This window comes from Podarcis muralis, chromosome 1, assembly GCF_964188315.1.
Source record: "Podarcis muralis chromosome 1, rPodMur119.hap1.1, whole genome shotgun sequence".
NCBI classification, from domain to species: Eukaryota; Metazoa; Chordata; class Lepidosauria; order Squamata; family Lacertidae; genus Podarcis; species Podarcis muralis.
The window spans coordinates 122,862,345-122,887,530 of NC_135655.1; the positions used below are offsets into that span (position 1 = coordinate 122,862,345).

Here is a 25,186-nt window from a genome sequence, read left to right on the forward strand (position 1 = left end):
ATTCATCCCAAAGCTACTTCAACCTGAGGTATGACTGTACTCCATCTGCCGTTCTGCAGGGCAGGGCAAGGGGAAGGGGCCGGATTCTATTTTACCAACAATAAGGAAAGGGACCCTGCGATCGACTGCGACCTACCAAAACCTCCCAGGGATCTACCAGTAGATCGCAATCGACCTGTTGGACACCCCTGCTGAAACCCCCCAAAAATATTTTCTATAGTTAAGTTTTTACCCCTATCTTCAGTACATTTTATTTTATTGCTATGGCTAGTGGCTGATGCAAATAAAGATTCTTCTGATTCCGATTCATTTATAAAATAACAAAGGTGGAACGGGAACAATTGTACATTTGATATGGAAAGCCGGTATGCGTGACGGGCTCCTGGTTTCTTCCCCAGGAAACAAAAATGGAAGCGAGATAAGGGAGGGCACTGAGGTGGCATGATATGAGGCCATCAAAAGTGGAGCCCCACCCTGCAGAGAGCGAGGTGTGCAAACCTGAAAAACAGTTCTGCCACGGTGATTATCGACACCCCCACGGCAGATCCACGTAAGTACAAGGAGATGCCTATCTACCGCAGCGATTGATGTAACACTCATTAGGACAATGCACACCCACCAAGTGCGTCTATTTGGGTGAGCCCAAGTCTAGGGAGATTAACGATTACAGGCAAAACTACCCTGACATTTGGAGATAAGCAAGGGGCTGTGTCCTTGGCCTGAATACATATGAAAGAGAAGATCGATAACTCTGCAGACATTTAAGCCCATAATGAGTCATTACGCCTACGTGTGAGATCCAGAGTAGCAAAGCCTTTCCCTTCCAGCAGTTGGTTTCATATTCAGGTGCTCCAACACACACATGGAGCTTCCATAATTCACTACAATGGGGAAGGAGGCCCATGAACAATGACTGAGAAAGGGTATGATGAACAGGTTAAATCGGTTATGATAAACTGGACTAAGGACTTGGGATATAATATACAAATGGCAGATTGGGAAAGTCTTTGGAAAATAGATTTAAAATTTACAGCATGTTGTACGCTGAAAGAAAATAACATGAAAATGATGTGTTGGTGGTACTTCACTCCTACTAAATTATCAAAAATGTATAGAACAAGTTCCAGAGAAGCGGACACGGAGCAATGGATCCAAACTACAAGAAAGAAGATTCCACCTAAACATTAGGAAGAACTTCCTGACAGTAAGAGCTGTTCGACAGTGGAATTTGCTGCCAAGGAGTGTGGTGGAGTCTCAGTCTTTGGAGGTCTTTAAGCAGAGGTTTGACAACCATATGTCAGGAGTGCTCTGATGGTGTTTCCTGCTTGGCAGGGGGTTGGACTCGATGGCCCTTGTGGTCTATTCCAACTCTATGATTCTATGATTCTATGAAATATTTGTTGGAAATGTAAGGAAAAGGACGGTACCTTTTTCATATGTGGTGGACATGTAAGACAACAAAAGGATTTTGGGAAATGGTATACAATGAATTTTAAAAAATGTTTAAAATAACTTGTACTAAAAAACCAGAACCTTTTTCATTAGGAATTACAGGTACCGAGATTCCAAAAGACCAGAAAAGACTTTCCATGTACACAACAACAGCTGCACGGATGCTACTAAAATGGAAAGGGAAGAATGGCAATCCAAACTGCTAGACTATGCCAAAATGGCAAAACTAACTGGGAGACTCAGGAACCAAGAAGAGAAGGACTTTAAATAGGAATGGGGGGAAATTTATAATTTACTTAGGAGACCATTGTAAGCAAATCAAAACTGTAGCTGGACTATAAGAATCACGTGTAAAGTAACGAAGATTATGGACAATTTGGAAAAATGAAAATAGTGGAGAACGTATTGATATGTAGTTTTAATTATTGTAATAAAGACCTATGTAGGGGATGGGGGGGGGGAGTCACGAGATTCAGAGAATCTCACAAAATGATCACACAACTTTTTTGACTGTTAAAAATTAAATAATTAAAAAAAAAAAGAAGAGAAAGAGTAGACCCCGCTTTAAAACCTTGCACAAAGAGTGCCGTTGTAATGGTCCTCAACTCACCTGATCATCTGCAAACTTGAGAAGAGCGGCCATGGGGTCTGCACCAGGAGACAGGACAAAAATCAGCGGAGCACAGCAATGACTGTCACCAAATGCCTTGGACAAGTCGAAAGGAGGTGGTTCGATAAACATACGCCCCAGGTTTCCAGTGATAAACTCCTGCACCATTGGAATAATCTGAAAAAATCAAGTAAGAGGGAAAGGAAATGAGGTCACCTTTAAATTCAAAGATACGGTTTTAATGAAATTTTAAGATTTTTAAGATAAGATAAGGTTAAAGAGAGTAAGGTAAATTGAATAACAGATTATATTAAAAGAGGGAAAGGCTATGTTGATTAATAAATAAGATAGAGTGTGAAGATTAATTATTTAAACTAAAATTGAGAAATACGGGAAGAATTTGCTGAAATAACGAACTAAACTAGAATACAAAAAGGGAGGTGTGAGGAGGTTCAAGAATTAAGCAAATGAAAAACTGCAATTTGAGATTTGTATTTTTTCTTTTTCTATTTTTTCTGTTTTCCTTTTTGGGTTAGGGTTGGGGTTTTTTATATGTATTGATGAAACTTTGAATAAATATCATTTGAAAAAACAACAACAAAAAGAACAGGAAAATTCAAGTACTTAAAATTTAAAAAACAAACAAACAAAGATACGGTTTTAAGCAACGAGAAGTTTTAAGATGAGAGGCAAAATAAGCCCATGCATTTGTAACGAACTCTCCAGCGATGATCATTCACAGCCAGCCGTTTAATACAAACATACGTCAGTCGTGTGTAGAAATGACGAGATACCGATCTCTTTTCACCCTTTTAGGAACGTTAACAAATAAAGAAAAGAAGCTGATGTTGCACATTGGAAAAGGAATAAAATAGCAAGGCGGAAGAAAGAGATGCACCATTCTGTAAACTTCCAAGGAGGCTTCTAGATCATGGGTAGGCAAACTAAGGCCTGGGGGCCAGATCCGGCCCAATCGCCTTCTCAATCTGGCCCGCGGATGGTCTGGGAATCAGAGTGTTTTTACATGAGTAGAATGTGTCCTTTTATTTAAAATGCATCTCTGGGTTATTTGCAGGACCTGCCTGGTGTTTTTAAAGGAGTAGAAAGTGTGCTTTTATTTAAAATGCATCTCTGGGTTATTTGTGGGGCCTAGGAATTTTTTCATTTTTTTCCTTCAAAATATATCTGGCCTGAGAGACAGTGGACCAGCCCACTGCTGAAAAAGTTTGCTGACCCCTGCTCTAGACTGTCAGTATTTTGCAGGAGGTATTCAAGCACACGCTGAAAATTAAGTTTCCTCAGTTAAAGTGGATTAAAGCACTCTGTCATTCTAGCACAGGGTGGGGGAACCTCCAGTCCAAGTTCATCCACAAGGCCATCTCTGAAACCATGATTCATCAATCCTGCAAAAGCTGTGTGCAGGCCTAGTCCCCCCAGGAAACTGGTTTTGAGTAGGATTTAACGCCTACTTGTCAGCTGACGGGTGGGGGTTAAATCCTGCTCAGTTTGGCTTCTTGATTTCTGTGAAGCAGCTACAGTGGTGCCCCACAAGATGAATGCCTCGCAAGACGAAAAACTCGCTAGACGAAAGGGTTTTCCGTTTTTTGAGTCGTTCCGCAAGACGAATTTCCCTATGGGCTTGCTTCGCAAGACGAAACGTCTTGCAAGTTCTTGCGAGTTTGTTTCCTTTTTCTTAAAGCCGCTAAGCCGTTAATAGCCGCTAAGCCGCTAATAGCCGCTAAGCCACTAATAGCCGTGCTTCGCAAGACGAAAAAACCGCAAGACGAAGAGACTCGCGGAATGGACTAATTTCGTCTTGCGAGGCACCACTGTATTCAAGATGCCAGATACAGTGGTGCCTCGCAAGATGAAATTAATTCATTCCGCGAGTTTTTTCGTCTTGCGATTTTTTCGTCTTGCAAAGCACGTTTTCGGAAAAGTTTTGGAAAAGCTTCAAAAATCACCAAAGTCTTCAAAAACCTCAAAAAAGGCTACCACACCACGTTCTATGAGTTGCTCCTCGAAGTCAAGTCGCAACTGTATTAATGGTGTTAAGAAAAAGGAAACAAACTTGCAAGACGTTTTCGTCTTGCGAAGCAAGCCCATAGGGAAATTCGTCTTGCGAAGCAACTCAAAAAACCAAAAACCCTTTCGTCTTGCGAGTTTTTTGTCTTGCGAGGCATTCGTCTTGCGAGGTACCACTGTATAAAGTGGTACCTATTTCCTATAAAGAAATAAAAATATATCAGTGCCTAGCATTTATACAGCATGTGTTCAAGGAGCTTCACATAAGTTCCCTCAGAGCTCTCTACAACACCCCTTCGAAACACCAAATCAGGAAAAAGCTTGTCACTCTAGCATGGATGTGCTGAACCCAATTCCCAGACCTGTGCCTGAGGAAAGATGCTTATGCAGTTGCCGCTTGTCATGAAGGAATGAGAGAATTAATAATAATAATAATAATAATAATAATAATAATAATAATAATAATAATAATAATAATAATTTATTATTTATACCCTGCCCATCTGGCTGAGTCTCCCCAGCCACTCTGGGCGGCTCCCAATCAAATGTTAAAAACAGTACAGCATTAAATATTAAAATCTTCCCTAAACAGGGCTGCCTTCAGATGTCTTTTAAAGATAGGATAACTGCTTATTTCCTTCACATCTGAAGGGAGGGTGTTCCACAGGGAGGGCGCCACTACCGAGAAGGCCCTCTGTCTGGTTTCCTGTAACCTCACTTCTCGCAATGAGGGAACCGCCAGAAGGCCCTCGGCGCTGGATCTCAGTGTCCGGGCTGAACGATGGGGGTGGAGACGCTCCTTCAGGTATACAGGAAGTATACCCGCTGAATCCCTCTGGTATATAAGTCTTAAAGATAAAGGAGTCTCCTTTGCATCTGCTCTCAGGTGCAGCACACACACACACACACCCCCGCACAATGTACCCAGGGCCGGATTTAGGTTTGATGAGGCCCTAAGCTACTGAAGGTAATGGGGCCCTTCATATGTCCAGCTGTCCTTTGTCAACAACAAATTGCCCCTGTTTTTTGTGTTGAATATATGCTATATGGTAATTTGTGGACCTAATAGGTATCTAAAACCATTTGCACTTGTAGAATGTAGGCACCCTATATATAAAGGTAAAGGTAAAGGTACCCCTGCCCGTACGGGCCAGTCTTGACAGACTCTGGGGTTGTGCGCCCATCTCACTCAAGAGGCCGAGGGCCAGCGCTGTCCGGAGACACTTCCGGGTCACGTGGCCAGCGTGACAAAGCTGCATCTGGCGAGCCAGCGCAGCACACGGAAACGCCGTTTACCTTCCCGCTGGTAAGCGGTCCCTATTTATCTACTTGCACCCGGGGGTGCTTTCGAACTGCTAGGTCGGCAGGCGCTGGGACCGAGCGACGGGAGCGCACCCCGCCGCGGGGATTCAAACCGCCGACCTTTCGATCGGCAAGTCCTAGGCACTGAGGCTTTAACCCACAGCGCCACCCGCGTCCCTACCCTATATATAGAAATGAGCAAACCAGTGATATTTTAGGGAGCAGGCTAGCAGGTGGGGCCCATTACTTACATCATAAGAGCCTAATCAACACAAAACACTGTTGCTGTAAGTAGGTTTTATTTTATTTGTTTTTTATCTTATATTTTGGAAATGTACATCCAGGTTTCCCCCCCTTTAAATATTTTTTTTTGGGGGGGGCAAGCTACAGCTTGTTTAGCTTATATGTAAATCCAGCACTGAATGTACCAGAATAGACTAGCATATCCCTTATAAAAACACAATGAAGCTGTAATCCTACACACATTTATCTGGAAAGTAAGTCCCATTGAACTCATTGGGGTTTACCTCTGAGTAGACATGTGCCGGTTGAATGGTAAGGTTTGAATGCCATGCACCAGGGCTTCCCAAACTTAGGTCTCCAGCTGTTTTTGGACTACAACTCCCATCATCCCTAGCTAGCAGCACCAGCGGTCAGGGATGATGGGAATTGTAGTTCAAAAACCAGTGGAGACCCAAGTTTAGGAAACTCTGCATTCCCGGGCTGAGAATAAGTGCCAATGAGCTTAAGAGTCAGCACAACTTACTTCTGATTTAAAAGTGCATAAAATCGGGGTGCAAAGAGACCGTTAAAGTCACAGAACTGAATATGCATGTAATATTTTGTCATTAAACGGTGCTAGGATGGTAGCCAATAAAGGTGACGGACAGCACAATCCTATACGTGCCGACTCAGAAGTAAGTTGCGCTGATTTCCCAGACAAATGGGTTGAGGGTTGCAGACTAAATTACTCCCCAGTTTAGAAGATATCTGCATGCCCTGTTAACAGAAAGGGTGTGTGTGTGTGTGTGTGTGTGTGTGTGTGTGTGTCCGTGTGTCTGTCTGTCTGCAGTATCAAGCCTGCTTATCAGAAAGTGGGCCCTGCTAAAAGTCAATGAGACTTGGTTCTAGGTAAACTGTTTACAGTCCATCTCACCAATGCTTTAACAGTAAGCCTCACTGAACAGAGTAGAATTTAATTTGAGCTACACCCTATAGGCCACTTATATAGGGATTTTGCTAAGTGGACTCACACTGAGGTCAACTGGACAGCTGGATGGCCACCCAAAACTCAAGGGTCTTTTAAAACAAAACCCACTATAAAACAACACAGTAGCGGCACTATGAATATAGTGTGGTGATGATGATGATGATGATGATGATGATGATGATGATGATGATGATTTATGATTTATACCCTGCCCATCAAACATTAAAAACTTCTCTAAACAGTGATGCCTTCAGGACCATGAATTATTTCACAATATAAAAATAATCAGCCAAAGGAAGAACAGTTGTAGTGAGCTTGCTTTCCGCCTTCCCACCAGAAATAAAACTTATGAAAACCTTGTAACTGAAAACTAGTGCCTGAGGGGTTTTCCCCCTTCTCCCAGCAAGCCATTTTCCTTTTGTGTGGTGGGTGGGTGGGTGTTTTATTGTGGCACTGTGGTCTAAACCACCGAGCCTCTTGGGCTTGCCAATCCAAAGGTCAGCGATTTGAATTTCCACGATGGGGTGAGCTCCCATTGCTCTGTCCCAGCTCCTGCCAACCTAGGAATTCTAAAGCACACCAGTGCAAGTAGATAAATAGGTACCACTGCGGCAGGAAGGTAAATGGCATTTCCATGCACTCTGGCACTCGTCATGGTCCTCCATGCACCAGTAGTGGTTTAGTCATGCTGGCCACATGACCCGGAAAGCTGTCTGTGGACAAACACTGGCTCCCTCAGCCTGTAAAGTGAGGAGCGCCGCAACCCCATTAACCCCTGGAATTAACCGTCCAGGGGTCCTTTACCTTTACCTTTTCTACCTATTATTTATCATGCTAAGTCACTCTGAGCCTTTTCTTTGGGATGAAAAGCAGAGTGGAAATATTTAAAATAAAAGTATTTGAACAGAACAAACCAAACAGGGCTTGGCTACCGGGCTATCTTTCTTAATTTTTGGCCACAGTTTTCCTCTTTTGTCAAATGCGTTTTGTTTTGGGTGCAATTCCCCCTCTCTCATTTACGTTGATGTTCACAGGTGAGACCAACCAAGTCAGCTTAATGTCAAACCTTATGTATAAAGAGGTAAGTCATGCCAGAGGAACACTGCTAAGAAGTCACAGAATTGGTTTCTGAAATGGAGGCTGTTCTGAGCGAGATGAACTCAAACTCCCAGTGCCTGCTTGAATTTAGAGAGATGCACGAGTATGAGAATCGCTTGAGAACCTTTCCACGATCCTGGCCTTTTAAAGAGAACTGCAAGTGTACTCCTGAAAACGTAAATCTACTGAATTAACAAATAAGAAAACCATCTTGTAGGTCAAATATGCATATTCACAGTAAGTGCTACTGAGTTTAGTAGGACTTACTCCACCTAAGTATGCATAAAACTATAACCTAAATAATGTTTTAAGCTTCTTCTTTTTTAAGTGAGCAAAAGTACTTAAATCCCCAAAGAGAAAATTCTCTTCTCATCTCAGTAGCATTTTTGCTTGTCTCTTTTGACAGTATCCTTGCAGATTAAGGATGAAGAGGATTTAAGCTACGCTCTGTTGCTCGCCCGCCTGCCCCAAATCCTGCATCATACTGCGGTTTTATCTTGTAGCTATTACAAATCCTAGAGGTTTTATTTTCTAGCTATTACGAACCCTATAGGTCAGGAGTGGGCAGAAGATAAATGGGGATCTGCTGCTGGATCTTTGGGTGACTTGAAGTAGATTGGCAAGGTTTTTGCCCTCCTGGATGTCGAACCACAAAGACTGAAAAAGCTTCCCTCTTTCCCTAAAAACAGGATCCCGGGGGGCGGGGGAGGGGTATAGAGAAGAGACAAAGAGGGGGTTTTTATGGAAAGGACTTGCACTTGGCTTCCCTGCCAATGTCTTCAACATGCTGTTCTGCTCTCCTTATTCAGATGGCCAGGGCTAGATTGCTCCATTGTCCAGGAGCACCGTATTTTTCGCTCTATAGGATACACTTTTTCCCCTCCAAAAATTAAGGGGAAATGAGTGTGCGTCCTATGGAGCGAATGCAGGCTCCTTGGCTTCAGCGATAGCAACGTGAAGCCTCCAAAGCGCAGAGGGAGCGCTCCCTCCGTGCTCCGGAGTCTTCGCGTTGCTTTCCCTGAAGCCTGGAGAGCGAGAGGTGTTGGTGCGCACCGACCCCTCTCGCTCTCCAGGCATCAGGGAGCGCCCCCTGAAGCTTTCGGAGCACAGCGTTCTGGAGGCTTCAGATTCCTTTCACTGAAGCCAGGAGAGTCTTGCTCTCCCGGCTTCAGCAAAAGGAACCCGAAGCCTGAGGAGCGCAGCGGGAACTTGCGCTGCACTCGGAAGGCTTCAGGGATAGCCATGTGCAGCCCCTCCAGCAGGGAGAGGCTGCATGCGGCTATGGCTTCTTTAGCCCTGCACAGCCTCTCCCTGCCGGAGAATAGCTGCTGTATTGGGGGATAAGGCAATGCCAAGCAAACTAACAAATCTTACATCACTTTCTTTTCGTCCTTACAGTGCAGCAGATATCCCTTCAGAGTGGAGGGCAATAAAGTGTGGCATCCAGCTATGTGCTACTCAGAGGAGACCCACTGAAATTAATGGACCTAAGTTAGTTTTGCCTGTTGATTTCACCAGGTCATCTCTCACTGCCAACAGTCCAAAGCTTTGCTAACTTTGCTCCTGCAGATCAAAGGCAGCATATGAATTCCGGTGTTCCTACATACCTGAGGCCTTACTTAAGCGCAGCTGGCAGGCTGCCCACTTTCACTGCCGTAATCATGTTATGTAGTTTCTATTTTTAGTGTATTGCAAGACTAACCTTCAAGTTGTACGAAACAGAAAAATAAATCAGAAGACCATTTGCCGCACACTGATTTGTAAGGGTGAGGCAGCAGTATCTCAGAATAAGACATTTCAGACAACACCGCACACTAAAGTCAGCTTCCGTAATTTTGAAATGAGGTGGGCAAGGGAATGGGCCTCTGGAAGGTATTGTTGTTAATTAATTTTGTATACCGCCCTATACCCGCAGGTTTCAGGGTGGTTCACAAAATAAAATCACGTAATAAAAACAAGAACAACCCAATAACCCCTCTCTCCCCAACACATTTCAAGAGGGCATTGGATGTCAATCAGCTAAAGGCCTGGATCCCAGTACGCTTCTGAGCACAATTCAAAGTGTTGGTGCTGACCTTTAAAGTCCTAAAAGGCCTCGGCCCAGTATACCTGAAGGAGCGTCTCCACCTCCATCGTTCTACCCGGACACTGAGGTCCAGCGCCGAGGGCCTTCTGTCGGTTCCCTCACTGCGAGGAGCCAAGTTACAGGGAACCAGGCAGAGGGCCTTCTCGGTAGTGGCACCCACCCTGCGGAACACCCTCCCACCAGATGTCAAAGAGAAAAATAACTACCAAACTTTTAGAAGACATCTAAAGGCAGCCCTGTTTAGGGAAACTTTTAATGTTTAATAGGTTATTGTATTTTAGTGTTTTGTTGGAAGCCGCCCAGATTATTATTATTATTATTATTAAGGAACATTTTTGCCTAGTACCTAAAAGTTTATAATGGAGGTGCCAGCCAAACAGACAAAAGATTGAAAAGGGAATGGATTTAACCCTGCCAGTTTGGTACTTTTTAAGCAAGAGGAACCTGGCAAACTTAGTGTTCATTACCCCTGCCCCCCACACCTTTTGTCTAAAACCTATGGCAGAACTCGCTATAGTGGACCACATTTTAGCACAGGCTACAATAGAGGAGGCAACCAGACAATTGTGTGCATGTGTGCGCGCATCACAATATCGCAACCCATGTCTTAAGGTGGGGTTGCCATGCATCCGGATCTTCCCGGGATTCCAATGACGGAATTAGCATCCGGGGGAGAATTTCGGGAAATCGGCAAAATGTCCGGATTTTTTGAAATTTCCCCCAAGAAAGCTCAATGACCTTTTGTGTCCGGATGTTTTCCTTCTTGAAATATGGAAAGCCTATCTGAAGGAAGATTAAACTAACACGATTGTGTCATACATGCAACAGGACCTTCGAAACTCTGCCTGCACCAGTGTCCTGGCACATGAGTTGACCGCACTTACTTTGTCAGGTCTTAAGCAGCGAATGATGAGCATCCTTTGGAACTCCCCCATTTTGTCTTGCCACTCCTCAGGAAATGCCTCGTGATGAGGTTCCTGCAAGCGAAACAAAAACACTATGATTGGCTTCCCCTGTCCTTGAAAGCTCCAGTTAGTGCAGAATTCTGCTGTCAGGCTTCCTTCCCCCGTGGCAGTAGATAAGCAGAACAAAGGAAAAGGAGTCTTCTTACCAGTTAGAAACTTTAATAATCACAGCGAGAGAACAAAGAACCCATCTCCTAGAAATGGTGGTGCTCCCAATTAAGGCTCACACCCCCTTCCGTCCCTATTAATCCACAACACTCCTACATATTGTAATCTGAGTTTGTACCCTCTGTGCTTTCTGTTCTGCCACTTTCTCAGCTCTTCTTGACCTTGGGCTGAGAGGAGGAATGCTATCCAGAGACCATGAATCTGTTAACCCTCTCTCTCCCAGTGCTTCTTCTCCTAGCTGTTCCCCATCCAGTATTTCCCAACTTCTGCCTTCTGAACTATGCCCCTCTGCAAACCGCTGTTCCAAATCTATACTGTCCTCCTGCTCCTGGGAAGATTCAGGATCCAAATCAGGAGGAGGGGTTGGCTCCCACCATCCTTCCTCAGTGCAGCCTCCTCAGCACGGTCCCTGACAGCTGCAGCCCGGCTGCTGAAAGGGGAGAGACCCTGATAGCATATGGCACCTCTTCCTACAGATCTGCACTGGCTGACGATTTGCTACCTGACCAAGCTGAAGGTGTAACAGCTTGAGTCCAGTTTACTGCCTTACTCCAAGCTTACACCCCTTTAGCCACTTCCATCTGCGGAACTGGGACATTTACCATTGCCCGGTAATCCTTGTTCTGCACTTGTAAGAAACCAATCTTTTAGCACTGTAGCACCCACACACCAGGCAAAAAAACCCCACTGCACTGCTGAAAGCGTTTTTGTAGAGGCAAGTTGGCCCAGCACATGTAGAAACTTCACGTGTTGCAATCTTCACTGTTGACCTTAATTAACTTCTGAATTCTTTTCAACTGTCTGATACAGTGGTACCTCAGGTTAAGTACTTAATTCATTCCGGAGGTCCATTCTCAACCTGAAACTGTTCTTAACCTGAAGCACCACTTTAGCTAATTGGGCCTCCTGCTGCCGCCGCGCCGCCGGAGCACAATTTCTGTTCTCATCCTGAAGCAAAGTTCTTAACCCAAGGTAATATTTCTGGGTTACCGGAGACTGTAACCTGAAGTGTATGTAACCTGAGGTACCACTGTATAGGGAATTTCAACGTTTTATTATTTCTGTAAACTGCACGCCATCAAGTGGTATGTACATTTTGATCAAGGCCAGATTCAACTCTTCACCCCAGGCAATTCTTGGCCAAGAAACCGATTCACCCTACTTTTTTACATAGTTAAGCTCCCTTGTACCTGGGTGAAGACTTCAAGCCTACATTCTAATTCTAGGAATTAGGGGGTAGTGGAGAATCTGGTACTCAATATTTTTAGGAGAACCTGCCCCCTGCGCCCGCCCCCCCCCCAATTCATACCAATACAATTGAATGCAGAAAAAGAAAAAGAAAAATTTACTGGAATGTACATTTCTGAAGGAACGTTTTTTTAAAAGGAAACAATATTACTTGTAGTAATGTCCGTTTGCCTCCAAGGTGTATCATCTAAACCCATCTGCTTCCGAAACTTGCAAACTGCTCATCCCCGCATTCCTGGTTATCTCAGAAGCTACATCTTCCTTTGACAGAATACAGTGGTACCTCGCAAGATGAAAAGAATCCGTTCCGCGATTCTCTTCGTCTAGCGATTTTTTCGTCTTGCGAAGCAACCCCATTAGCGGCTAAGCGGATTAGCGCTATTAGCAGTTTAGCGGCTTAGCGGCTATTAAAGGATTAGCGGCAGAGCTGCTAAAAGGCTATTAACGGCTTAGCGGCTTAGAAAAAGGGGGGGGAAGCGGGGGGGAAATGGCGAGACTCGCAAGACATTTTCGTCTTGCGAAGCAAGCCCATAGGGAAATTCGTCTTGCGAAGCGCATCGCAAACGGAAAACCCTTTCGTCTAGCGGGTTTTCTGTCTTGCGAGGCATTCGTCTTGCGGGGCACCACTGTATACAACAGCAACACTGAGGGCACAGTGAATATTTGTTCTGAGCAGCTAGGAAGAAGGGATGAGTGAAGGTGGGAAACAAACCAAACTGTCATAGACGTTTTTCCACCCGTCCTTCAAGCGCATGAATTCCTTCCGGATGCTTCTGAAGGCTGGCAAGTCGTCAAGGCGGCAGACTTCATCCCACGATTTCGTGGGGAGCCAAGGGCAAGGGTTGGAGTAGGGATTGTCCAGGCCGATGCCTCCCGTGAGCAAAAACTTCCACTCCGACTCATCAATCTGCAGCGAATTACGACAAAATGAACACACAGTGTCAAGGACTTGGGAACTTGAGCGAACGGGTCGGCATCAGGGACACCCATGCCATGAGAGCCACATCACCAGTAAGGGGCCCGCTGTTGACCCTCAGAGCTCCCTGTAACTTCACTTTCCTGTTTGGATTGCTGCCTGTACTCTTGTCCTCTGCAAACCTGGAAGCAATGAGGCAGCTGTGGCGTTTGCCCTCCTAGGCGGGTCATAAGGAAAGGGTTAAATGAGTGTGAAGTGATTGGCCAGTGGGAACCCAAGGGGAGGAGTTAGAGTTGAGAGTTGGGAGTTGGAGAAGGAAGAGGGAGGATAAGTCTGTGGGCTGGTTTAGTTTTGATGTGTGAGAGTGAGTGAAACTGTTAGGAGGAGTCAGATAGACAGTTGGGATAATCAGTTAGAAGTTATTAGGAAGGTATAGGCCGGTAAAGAAACTAAGATTAAGAAACTGTCTGGACTATATGGAACTGGCGGAAATGACCGGCAGAATCCGAGACCAGGGAGAAGAGTCGGTGGAAGAAGACTGGAAGAAATTTAAAGACTATTTACAGAAATATTGCAAAATTAATGAATGTTAGAATGGTGTCAGAATGAAGTTAAGTGGTTTTTAGCAGCAATGTTATAAAGGAATATGTAAAAATGGATTGTTAACAGGTGATAATCTAAAGTTATAATATATTAAGATAAAGGATTAAGATAAAAACAAAGAGGGAAAGGATTTGCTGAATTAACTAATTGAACTGGAATACAAAAAAGGGAGGTGTGAGGAGGTCAGGGAAACAAGCAAACGAAAGACAAGATATGGAAAGATTGATTTGTTTTTAACTGTTTTTATTTTTCTGTACTTTGTATTTTCTTTTTTTCTTTTTCTTTTCTTTTTCTTATTTTTATAACATTTTGAAACTTTAATAAATATCTTTAAAAAAAAAAAATAAGATTAAGAAACTGTCAAGAAAAATGATCTGAAACCATAACCTTGTTCATGCTTATAAAATAAACTTGATTATTTGTTTTAATGTTAACAACTGTCTGGACTCAGTGTGTAGCCAAGAGAAACGGGTTGGTGGCAGCGGGGAAGTGATCACAGTGGTGGCACGGGGATCAATAGACCGTCATACGTCCGGGGACTCTGTGTGATCGCCACAGCGGCGTAGCAGCCTTTACTCCTTGACTTCCTCCTGGGCAATGTAGCCAATTGAGTTCAGGAAGGGGAGACAGGAGGGCAAGGGATCAGACAATGGGAATGGCAGCAATGAAATGCATGTTGCCACCCAAAGTTTGGAGCTGACATTTACCAAGTCACCCAGTGCTGTTTTTCTGGGGTGGGGGAACACACCATGAAGTTTGTTTGTTTGTTGTGGGCCCAGTCGCAGTGCCCCCACCCCAGGCAGTGGCTAAAGGTAAGATGTGATTAATAAACTCAAGCAAATGATCTGTATTAGAAACGGCCACAACTTTACTGATTGCAGATATAGGTGGATTTTTGGCTCAGGCATTGGGTGTGTATCCATTCCAGCTCCACCAGACAAAAACAGAATTATTTTTTATTTTTAAAAAAGGTAAAGGAACTCAGTTTCCCCAAGTTCCTGCTAAGAAAAAAACAGCCTCCCGAACACGAATATTTCTGCCATGCTAACTTTGTGGATCAGCTCTGCAATGGCTTGAAAACCTGTATTATGTACTGAGTTGAATAGGATCCACAATGCAGCAGTCTGATTGGTCCTAGAACAATAGGATTCAGAATCCAGCAGTCTGATTGGTCCTAGAACCACAGGATCCAGAATGCAGCAGCCTGATTGGTCCACAGGAGCCACCCAATCCAGCTCCAGGTGGAAGTGAATCTGCAACCTGATTGGCCTACAGGTGAATCCTGGAATTAGCCAATCACATGGGGCCCATTGTGTAAATAATGTATATAAAGCAGACATTCTGGGGGAACTTCCATTCCTCCTCACCACTACGAGCTGAATAAAGAGCATGAAATCCACTCTCGACTCCGAGTATATTTCATCCTTCAATGGCAGGATGGCAGTCACTATCCCATAAGGCCTCCCCTAACGTAAGCTACTAGGTTACTGCTTAGCTTTCCCACCAGCTGTCCCAGAGCCAACTGAGAAAAGCTGCCAAACCCTATACATGTAAACAGCAGGAAAAATGGATGATATACCAGGAACCAACATGACAACAGGGCTATGTACCATAACACAGCCAGAGAACAATTTTAAAAGGTATAAAGGAAGAAGTATTACACCCCAGGAGTCCCTGTCCACTTCCTGTTGTCCAGAGGACAAGCTGATCCCAATCCCACCATCTTCAGGAAAGGCCATGCCCCTCAAACATGGGGCTGGCCCTGGTCTGAACAATTGCATTGAGCTGCCCAACCTCAGTTGTCCGCTTGGCGGCCCACTTGCCTCCAGGCCGCCAGATCTGACCACATGGTGATGTTGGTAGGATGTTCCCGCGAAGGAGAAGAGATGGAACAGAATGGGAGAGGCATCTGTGGACTCGCCAACAGATTAGCAGATTTATATGTGGGGCACCATACAGAGTCATTTGCCTAGCAGCACTCACCAATTTCTCATGCTTCAAGAGGTTCACGTTTAGGCAGAAGGAGAAGAGCAGCTTGTCCTTTTCAAAGAGAGAACGGCAGATGTTGACATAGAGGGAGTAAGTGAAATGGTCTTTGAGGATCCTCAGTCTGCAAGAGAGAGAGAAAAGGGAAGGTTGGGGAAACCCAAATGAATCTCACTTTACAACCAGCCACTGACTAAACTCAATTACAAACCACTTAGATTTCAGTTATGGATGTGCTGCTGGTGGATTTTGTAGGCAGCCTGTTTTAGCCTCGCCTCCTAACTAACGCAAAACACAAAACCACTTGTCAGCCACTTGCAAAGGCTTCGCACAGTGCATTAGCCGTGAAATACAAGCAGCGGTTTGGCCTCTTGCTGACACACAAGGAAATGCAGCATAGTAAAAGCTGTATTCTTTACACATCAGAAGGTCGCATGCATGCCCTTTTGTCTCACATCCCCTTTTCCCTACTTCACAACTGTAAGCTTCCTCTCTTTTTAACCTCTATCCAGCCTGCATAGGGCTGCACACACCCAGCAAATTCTTGCTCCCGCGAGATCCACTGCTTGCGTTATGTTGCTAAGAGCCACAGAGCATTCTTTATGTAAGACATTTCACAAATAACCCCTGAATCATTGGTATGTGGAGGCAGAGTGAGCATAGTCAACTAGTGTAATCATGTCCATGTCTGAAGGTTCAGGAAGACTTAAGGTCAGGACTGTAACCCAGAGAGGGCATCAAAGGAGGATTCTGGAACTGGAACTCGGTCTTGGAGCTATTCGCAGAATGGTAGAGTTAGAAGGGACTTTGAGAGTCGTCCAGCCCAGCCCCCTGCAATGCAGGAATCTCAACTAAAGCATCTATGACAGATGGCAAAGGTAAAGGGGACCCCTGACCATTAGGTCCAGTTGTGGCCGACTCTGGGGTTGCGGTGCTCATCTCGCTTTATTGGCCGAGGGAGCCAACGTACAGCTTCCGGGTCATGTGGCCAGCATGACTAAGCCGCTTCTGGCGAACCAGAGCAGCGCCCGGAAACGCCGTTTACCTTCCCACCGGAGCGGTACCTCTTTATCTACTTGCACTTTGACATGCTTTCGAACTGCTAGGTTGGCAGGAGCAGGGACCGAGCAACGGGAGCTCACCCCGTCGCGGGGATTCGAACCGCCAGCCTTCTGATCAGCAAGTCCTAGGCTCTGTGGTTTAACCCACAGCGCCACCCATGTCAGATGGCCATCTAACCTCTGCTTAAAAACCTCCAAGGAAGGAGAGTCCACCACCTCCTGAGGGAATCAGTAGCCAACCCAAGACATGGCCCTCAGAAGGGGCAAAGTCAGAAGGAGTGTGTTATGGCACACCTAGAAGAACAAGGGTCAATCCTATATTCTTGCCTGAACCCACCTAGCTGCCCACTTCAGTTGACTAAGGACCAAATTACCCCAAGGCATACATCTCCACCACCATCTCCTTCTCTTTTCATACAGCAGCAGAGCATATGCCCACGCTGCCCAGGGCGGGCGTGCTCCCGAGGGGCGCGGGGCACAGAGGGTGCCTTCCCAGGCGCACGGAGTGGCGTGTGCGCCCTGCAGCCAGGGGTGGAGTGAGCCACCCACAGGGCAGAGCGAGCTGCCAATGGCGGACATTCGGTGCGCCGCCTGTCCACAGTTCCCAAGCTTCCCCCAAGCTGGCCAAATGAAGGGGGAAGGAGAGAATGCTGCCAGCAAAGCAGCACAGCTCCCCATTCCCCCGACAGCTTGGGGTAGGCTTGGGAGTCACAGGCAGGCGGTGCACCAAATGTCACCCCCCCCCCCAGCGAAGACATCCCAGGCTGTCCACCCCCACTACCTTTCCTCCGCCCCTGCCTCCATAGATGGGTATTTACTGCAATGAGCAGGAGAAGGAGGCTACCTCGTATTCTGGAAATGACATGTAGAGCATCGCCAGAAGGGTTGTGCATCCTTCATCTGAAGACAGGTGTGTGCATTCTTCTCCTGTTACTGCATCCTTGGAAATCCCTCTGTGCCTTTGCAAAACAACCCAAGCAGTGTCCCTGATTGTGACAACAGCACCCTTATCTCGCTGCCGTCACCAGCAGCACGGCTGGCCCGCCTCAAGTGTCAGCAGAGCAAAATGTTAAATGATGGCGCTCCAAATGGCTGGCAAAGCAACAGGGCATAAAACAAGCAAAGCACCCAGAAAGCACAACGTGGGGGAAGCTGCAAACTGAAACTTCTGAGCTCTCGTTTATTATTTATCGTTCTCAAGCTATAAATGAATATCACATAAAATCTGACACTGAACTCAATCTGCACAGCACATTATTTTTTAAATGAGTTTCCCGTGAAGTCAACTTAAATGCAATGTCAAATTAACTGAAGGTACCAAAATTAGTCAAGCTAGCCTTGCCCAGTTTCCTCAAGCTTTGTTGTTTAAGGCCTGCTTTGACATTTATTCCATATATTGAATTTAATAAAGGGAGAAAACTGCGTGGGGCATAATTCTGTTTTAAAGATTACGAGTTTCCCAGTCACTTCCATAGACTTGTTACCTAGGAAGTACCAGGTAATGTTCTTGCATGGTTCTTAAAGGGGGAGCATCTTAGTTCTTTCAAAACACTGAATATTTTGTCCCCAGTACTTTGAATTCCCATGAATGTTAGGTTTGTCTACAACAGCTGTTTCCATCTACAATACAGCAATAAACAAACTTCTAAATCCCACTGTTTTCAGTGGAAAAGTTAAGCACATGCTTTATTCCCCTGAAATCAATGGGCATGCTTAATTTTTGGATTGTGTCCTGATTTTTTCAAGGTAAGATAAGACTTCATTGCCTGCAGCTAATAAGTAATAAGGTTGTGCCAGAGCCTGAATAAACGTGAAAGGTAAAATTAAAGCATACAAGGATTTTGCATACCTGTCTTGTAAAATTTCTGACTTCACAGAATTATCTATGGACATGATGAAAAGGTTGATGAACCAGGTTAGGGAATACTGATACATGGGTTCAATATTGGCAAGATCAGCAATTGAAAAAAACAGAATCGACGAATGAACTGCAATGGGGCGGTAGCCCATTCGAGTGGCATCTATCTTCTTTTCGGTTTCTTCCGCTATAGCTTGCTTCTCGGAAATTTCATTAGCCAAAGCCTTAGAAGAAGACAATATCTTGATAGCAGTTTCATCCTCTAAAATATTTCCTTCAGAAGATGAAAGAACTTCTAAAATTTTGTCCTCTATTTCTTTCAGCTGTCTGTAATAAAATCCCAAATTATTCTGTTACGAAAGTAACAAATGACCAAGTCCGCGAGTTAAAAAAAAAAAAAGGATTAGATGCAATTATGGAAGCAAATAGAGTCGTACCTTGGAAGTCGAACAGAATCTGTTCTGGATGTTCATTTGACTTCCAAAATATTCGGAAACCAAAGTGTGGCTTCTGATTGGCTGCAGGAAGCTCCTGCAGCCAATCAGAAGCTGCAAAAGCCCCATTGGACTTTTGGGTTCCAAAGAACATTCGCAAACCGAAACAATCACTTCCGGGTTTGCGGCGTTCGGGAGCCAAAAGTTTCGACTCACAAGGCGTTCGGGATCCAAGGTACAACTGTAACTAAATTGATTAAAAAAAACACAGTGGGATAAATTTATAAAATATATGAGGAGTTTTTATATTGTGAGGGTTTCTAATGAGCTTTCAATAGTCACTTAAAATGATCTCAAATGATTTTTGTCTCAGTCTAAGACAATGTTTCCCAAACTTGGGTCTCCAGCTGCTTTTGAACTACACATCCTATCATCCCTGATCTCTGGTACCGCTAGTTCCCCTCTAAAATATTTGAGGGGGCCAGGCTCCCCGCAAAGTTGATGGAAGGGCATTGCCATTCAAATGGTGTGCATGCAGCATGTCATGTGATTGATTATGTGGGGTGGGGCTTACTCCCTCCCCCCAAATATTTTATTCAAGTTGGCACCCCTGGCGTGTAGAATTAGGCTTCTTAGAATTCCTGCTCCATGATTGCAGTCATGGGATAGTTGTCTATCATATGACGGTATACGTTTTTACTCCACAAAGTGGGAAGTGATGGAGATAGGATGTTTGTGTGACTGTGTTCCATGAAGTGGGACTATTGTCCTTTGTTCATTTTTCTCTTTGCTCTCTGATGCTAGAGAGAGAGGGAGCCATGTTGCAGTGCTCCGTGTGTGTTTATATGTAAATAAAGTAGATTAGCCAAAATGCTGAGCTGCTGAGGTCTGTTACGCAAGCTGTGCTAACTCTGCGGATCCCTAAGTGTGCCGATGTCTGTTGGCATCGGTCGCTGTGATGTTTGGGCAGAAGAAAGCTTTTGAAGCTCCCGAACAAAGACCAGGAGAGAGACAACATGCCAGTTGGGCATGTGTCTCTGCCAGGGTCCTACTCAAGTGTAGAACAAGCTCCTGACAAGGCTTCCCCCCTCTCTCACCATCCACACCTCCTCTAAACTTGTTTTGGGGGTTCCCTCAACTCTCCTGAGCTTGCAGCCGAGTGGGAGAAGTCTTGCTACATGAGCGGACCTCATTCTACACGTGCAACAACTTAGCTGAATCCCATCCAATGTCTAGTTTGGCACACAAATTGCTATAGCCAGCTGCATTTCATAATGAAACCAATTAAATCATTTTTTTTTTTTTAATGGAAGGCAACTAAAATAGCTTGTCCCAAAACTACCAACAGATAGATTAAAAGTTAGCTGTCACTGGGAGGAAGTGCAAACTTTGTGGTGGGAGGGGGACATCTCTCATGGGAGCTAGAGCAACAAAGCAGCAAAAAAAGAGAAACTTTATATGAAAGCACCTCCAACTCACTTTAAAGTGCCTAACACAAGTCATCGTTAGTCTGCTGATTGGGGCAGACAAGTACTTAATCGTAGGTTTATTCTTTAATTATAGAGATTAATTTTTAAGAAGTGGCTTCGGATGCTGAGTGGATTGCATTTTCTTATTTCGGGAGGAATGTCTTCTGGACTATAATTCCACAACCCTCCCCCCCAAATCATCAGATAAATTGTCATTTAAAACTACTGTATTAAGAACAGGCTAAAAAGAGCCCCAATAGACAAACCAGAATTCCATTTGCTCCAGGCAACATTTTTTCTTATTTCCCCCCCCCCCCAAAAAAGGAAAAAGGATCCTGTTCCCTCCCCTCAGTTTTACCAGGGGGCATAAATAGATCCCCTTTTCTTTATTTTGTCCTGAGGGGAGGCAAAGGAAAATGGGGGATACTTTCCAAAACTCTCTTTGTTCACAGACAATTCTGTGTGTGTGTGTTTGTCTGTCAGACAGACAGACAATCAATCTATCTATTATTATTATTATTATTATTATTATTACTATTACTATTATTTTAAACCATTGCTTTTTTTAAAAAAAACACATTTAGGGTTACTCTCATTTTGACTCAAGAAAATCACCATTTTATAGTTCAAATCGCGAAAAATAAATACAGTAAATGGACAAAAGTACAATGATCCACAAAATGTTTAGGGGTATGCGTACCCATGCGTACCCCCAGAAAAAAGCAGTGGTTTAAACACACACACACACACACACACACACACACACACACATATATATATATATAATTAGATTGTTAAAACCCACCAGGTAGTTTACATAAAATGTAAAATATTCTTAAGATCAACAGACTTTAAAAAACCAAGGAGACAGAATAAATCAAAATACAGATAAAATCAACACTGCAAAAAAAAAAAAAGTTCTAATCAATTTACATGTCTGGGTAGGCTTGCCTAAACAAAACAATTTTTTTAAGCAGCATCAATTTCATCACAAGATAGTGGTGGCACACCCATTTCACAGCCATAAAAAAAGGCCACATCTCTTCAGTCTTTCTGCAAGAAAGCATAAGCCGTATTCTGCAAATAACTTTGGCAACAGCTTTAACTAAGAGCATCCACGATTCGGTGCCTTCATATTCAACATTAGCCACTTCTCTCCCCTCATCCCTTCTGCTCAAACAAGTTTTCTAGCTAGTAAAATTTTGGTACCTTTTGTTTTCAGCTCCTTGCAATATCAGGGCTTGCTTTTCTTCTTCGAGATCAGGTCTCTCCCTTGCGACAACAATCCCAAGAAGCTGATCTTGCATCCCCTCTGGCGTTATCATGAAGTTTAATAATGTTACCTGCGATTTTTAAAAAAAGAATTAAAAACCAAATCAAAACAGGGCTAGGTAAACCGTAAGCCAATGCTAATCTAAAGCCCCTGAAATGTAGGCACCATAAATTTAAGACACATTTAAAGCACACACACCTAAATAATCCCGGAAACCAGAGTTCCCCCCTCACAGCACTATAATCACCCTTAGCAAACTACAGTTCCCAATATTCTTCCAGGGGTGTGTGCTTTAAATATATGGTGTATAAGCAGTGATACACCTTCTACGGGGAACATCTGCCAGTTTTCACTGAGTGAAAGCAGTAAAACACTGTTATTTTTGCTCCAAGGATTAAGACCAGCCTCTCACAACCTTGAGTCCACAGATGTTCTTGAACTACAACTCCCATCATCCTTGACCACAGGCCATGCTGGCTAGCAATCAGGGCACCGACTTGGGCCCCGGGTTATGGGTGCCCAGGTTATGGGAGCCCAGGTTATGGGAGCCACCGGAAGTCAGGTTTCGAGGTCTCACAAGGCACCAGAAGTTGCGTCAGGGGCCCTGCAGTGTGGGTGCTGAATACCCACAATAATTATTTTGTGGGTGCTTGGGCCCGCAGGGTCCCCTATAGGTGGCACCCCGACCCTACTAGAAATGATGAGAGTTGTAGGCCAACAATATCTGGGGAGCCAAGGTTGAGAAAGGCTGGATTAGATGATGTGTGCTATTTTCATATATGGGCTAAAGTGAATAACAATAATAATAATAATGCTATAAAAAATTAAAGGTAAAAGCAGCTGATCATACTAGCATATGCAACCGCGAGGGAGAGCATTGTGGGAAAGATTACAGTGGTACCTTTGGTTGCGAACAGGATCCGTTCCAGAGCCCCGTACGCAACATGAACAGAATGCAACTCGCATCTGTGCAGGTCGTGATTTGCCGCTTCTGCGCATGCGTGTGACGTCATTTTGCGCACCTGCGCATGCGCGAGCGGTGAAACCCAGAAGTAACCCTTTCCGGTACTTCCAGGTCACCGCGGGACGCAATCTGAAAATGTGCAAACTGAAGCAAACGTAACAAGAGGTACGACTGTAATCCTGTAGCCTTATTGGAGTTCACCGATTGGGTCTGCGTTGCTCCGGGACAGGAGGAGGGAAGTCAAATGACACCGAGGTTGGTTCAAAGAAAGAGTTGATTCTGCTCTCCGGATAGCAGAAGGCACTTGCGTGGTGAGTCCACAGCAAGTCCAAAGAAATGAGAAGTTTCATGCAGTATATATATCTTCCAGGCACCCTCTCCCTCCTTCTCATATAAATCCAACCACGTCAGCCTATGTACGCAGGTTGACATCACATATGTTCTTGCTCTGGTATTCTTAACCATAAAAGGGTATTCCTTCCTGTACTTCTGACCATAAAAGGACCTTCCTCTTCCTACTCTTATCTTGGAGGAAGAGGTCATCATCTCCAAGAACACACTCTGGCGCTGTTCCCAGATTGGGTCTGTGCGTCTTTTGTGGTCAGGACATAAGATAAGGCACAGACGTGTCTTCTCTGTTCTACTGTACAGTACAGGGTCATCCCTTGCCATGAGTGATAAAGGAGAGAGCTGTTTATACAGATGTCCTTGTTATGCATTTGCTCAACAGCTCAAGTTTTATGCATTTTAGAGTGCTCTCTTGGAGAAAAAAGAAAAGGGGGGGGGGGTTGAGTCAGTTTTAAACTTACTGCACAGAAACCCATTCCTTCAATCCTATTATTGCAAACGATATGAGCAATCTGATTATTAAAGCGAAAGCAAACAGCTCCATGTTCCTGTGCAAACCACTCACTTTGACAGATGTTTCCGGGAGGTAGTGGGGGTTTCTCAGCTTGGTTGTAATATAAAAGCGAAAGTCGGGAGCATATTCAATGGTGGAATCGCCCAAACGGATACAGATGCTGCCGGCCTGCTTGAAGGTCTGCTTCAGCAGAAGTGGCTCAAGAATAGGGTCCAGTTCTTCAGCAACGTTTTCCAGCAGCACTTCGGTTACAACCAGAAAAAAAGATTTGGTTAAAAACCCATTAACTCCCTGACTTACAATTTGCTGGGAGCAGCAACAAAAAGCAGAGGGGAAATAATTTATTTATTTATTTTATTTTTTAAAATTTGAATACCGCCTTTCTATCTTACAATACTCAAGGCGGTTTACAAGCTGAAGAAACAAAAAATGTACATCTTATAACAATGTAATGCAATATAAAAATGTGATAATAAAACATAACGTTAAAATAGGCAACCTCCATCAAAAAAGTAACATTCAACAGTCGTTAGAATAGTATAAAGTAATAATATCAACATATAAAAGTTAAACAGAAATCCACTCAACAGTTACAATAATATCTAAACTATAATCAATAAAACAATGGCAAGCCACAGTACATAAAACAATACGACACACATTGAGAAGCAGAGGTTAGAGCAAGGCAGGTGGAAGGAGGCCTTGCCTGATGGAGTCTCTCCCCTCACAATAACGTTCTGGCTGAAGCCTGGGAAAGCTCAGTCGGTAGAGCATGAGACTCGCAATCTCAGCATTGCAGGTTCGATTCCCATGTTGGGCAAAAGATTCCTGCATTGCAAGGGGTTGAGCTAGATGGTCCATTCCAATGCTAAAATCTTATGATTCAGAAGGAAGGAAGGAAGGCAATAATGCAAAGGATGGATGGATGGATGGATGTGTATCTAGATGTGTATGCCTGTGGTTGGTGGTTAGGTGTGTTAGCTGTGGACCTATTTGCTACTGGCATGCTGCTCCCATAGCGTGTTTGTAATTTCTTTGTTCTTTTGCTTGATTTTTCATGGTTATGGATTTATTTATTTTGCCCCACCCGCCATTGGAATGTGGCCTCCAGGAAGACTGGCAGCATTCAAATCTGGCCCTTGGGGCTGAAAGTGGTTTCTGCATAAAGGTTATTTTTGTATGCTACTACTGTGGCCCGTGTTTTGTTAGCCCCAAAATGGAAGACGAGCAAGGTCCCAACCAAAGAAGAATGGCAACTTAAGTTGACAGAATATGCACAACTCACAGAGTTAACCAATGGAATAAGAGAACAAGAAGAACATACGTTTAAAGAAGATTGGAAAACGTTTATTGAATATATGGGAAATAATTGTGTATTGCTGAAAACGCTGGCAGCATTAAGATAAATTCAACCATGTAAACAAGTTTTGATGGATGCAAGAATGGAATACTGAATGGTATCTTTTGTAAAATAGGCAGGGATTTATGATATGTAAAATGAACCATAGAAAGAGAAGAAGGGAAGTCATTGATATCTTAAGGATGTAAAACGAGTATTTAAAATTGTAAAGCAGAAAACTCAATAAAAATTATATA

The 25,186-nt window shown here is 44.1% G+C and overlaps 1 protein-coding gene across 1 annotated transcript in view; it reads right to left on the reverse strand.

Annotated features, from left to right (window-relative positions):
* The window catches only part of DNAH7 (dynein axonemal heavy chain 7), a 155,821-nt gene that overhangs the window by 19,133 nt on the left and 111,502 nt on the right, over positions 1-25,186 (reverse strand). The window contains exons 48-54 of the mRNA XM_077917415.1: positions 23,642-23,832; positions 21,701-21,834; positions 18,580-18,915; positions 15,667-15,793; positions 12,877-13,071; positions 10,668-10,760; positions 2,063-2,239 (exon numbers count right to left, since the gene is read on the reverse strand). Coding sequence (XP_077773541.1) covers positions 2,063-2,239; positions 10,668-10,760; positions 12,877-13,071; positions 15,667-15,793; positions 18,580-18,915; positions 21,701-21,834; positions 23,642-23,832 — 1,253 coding nt within the window. The remainder of the gene's footprint in view (positions 1-2,062; positions 2,240-10,667; positions 10,761-12,876; positions 13,072-15,666; positions 15,794-18,579; positions 18,916-21,700; positions 21,835-23,641; positions 23,833-25,186) is intronic.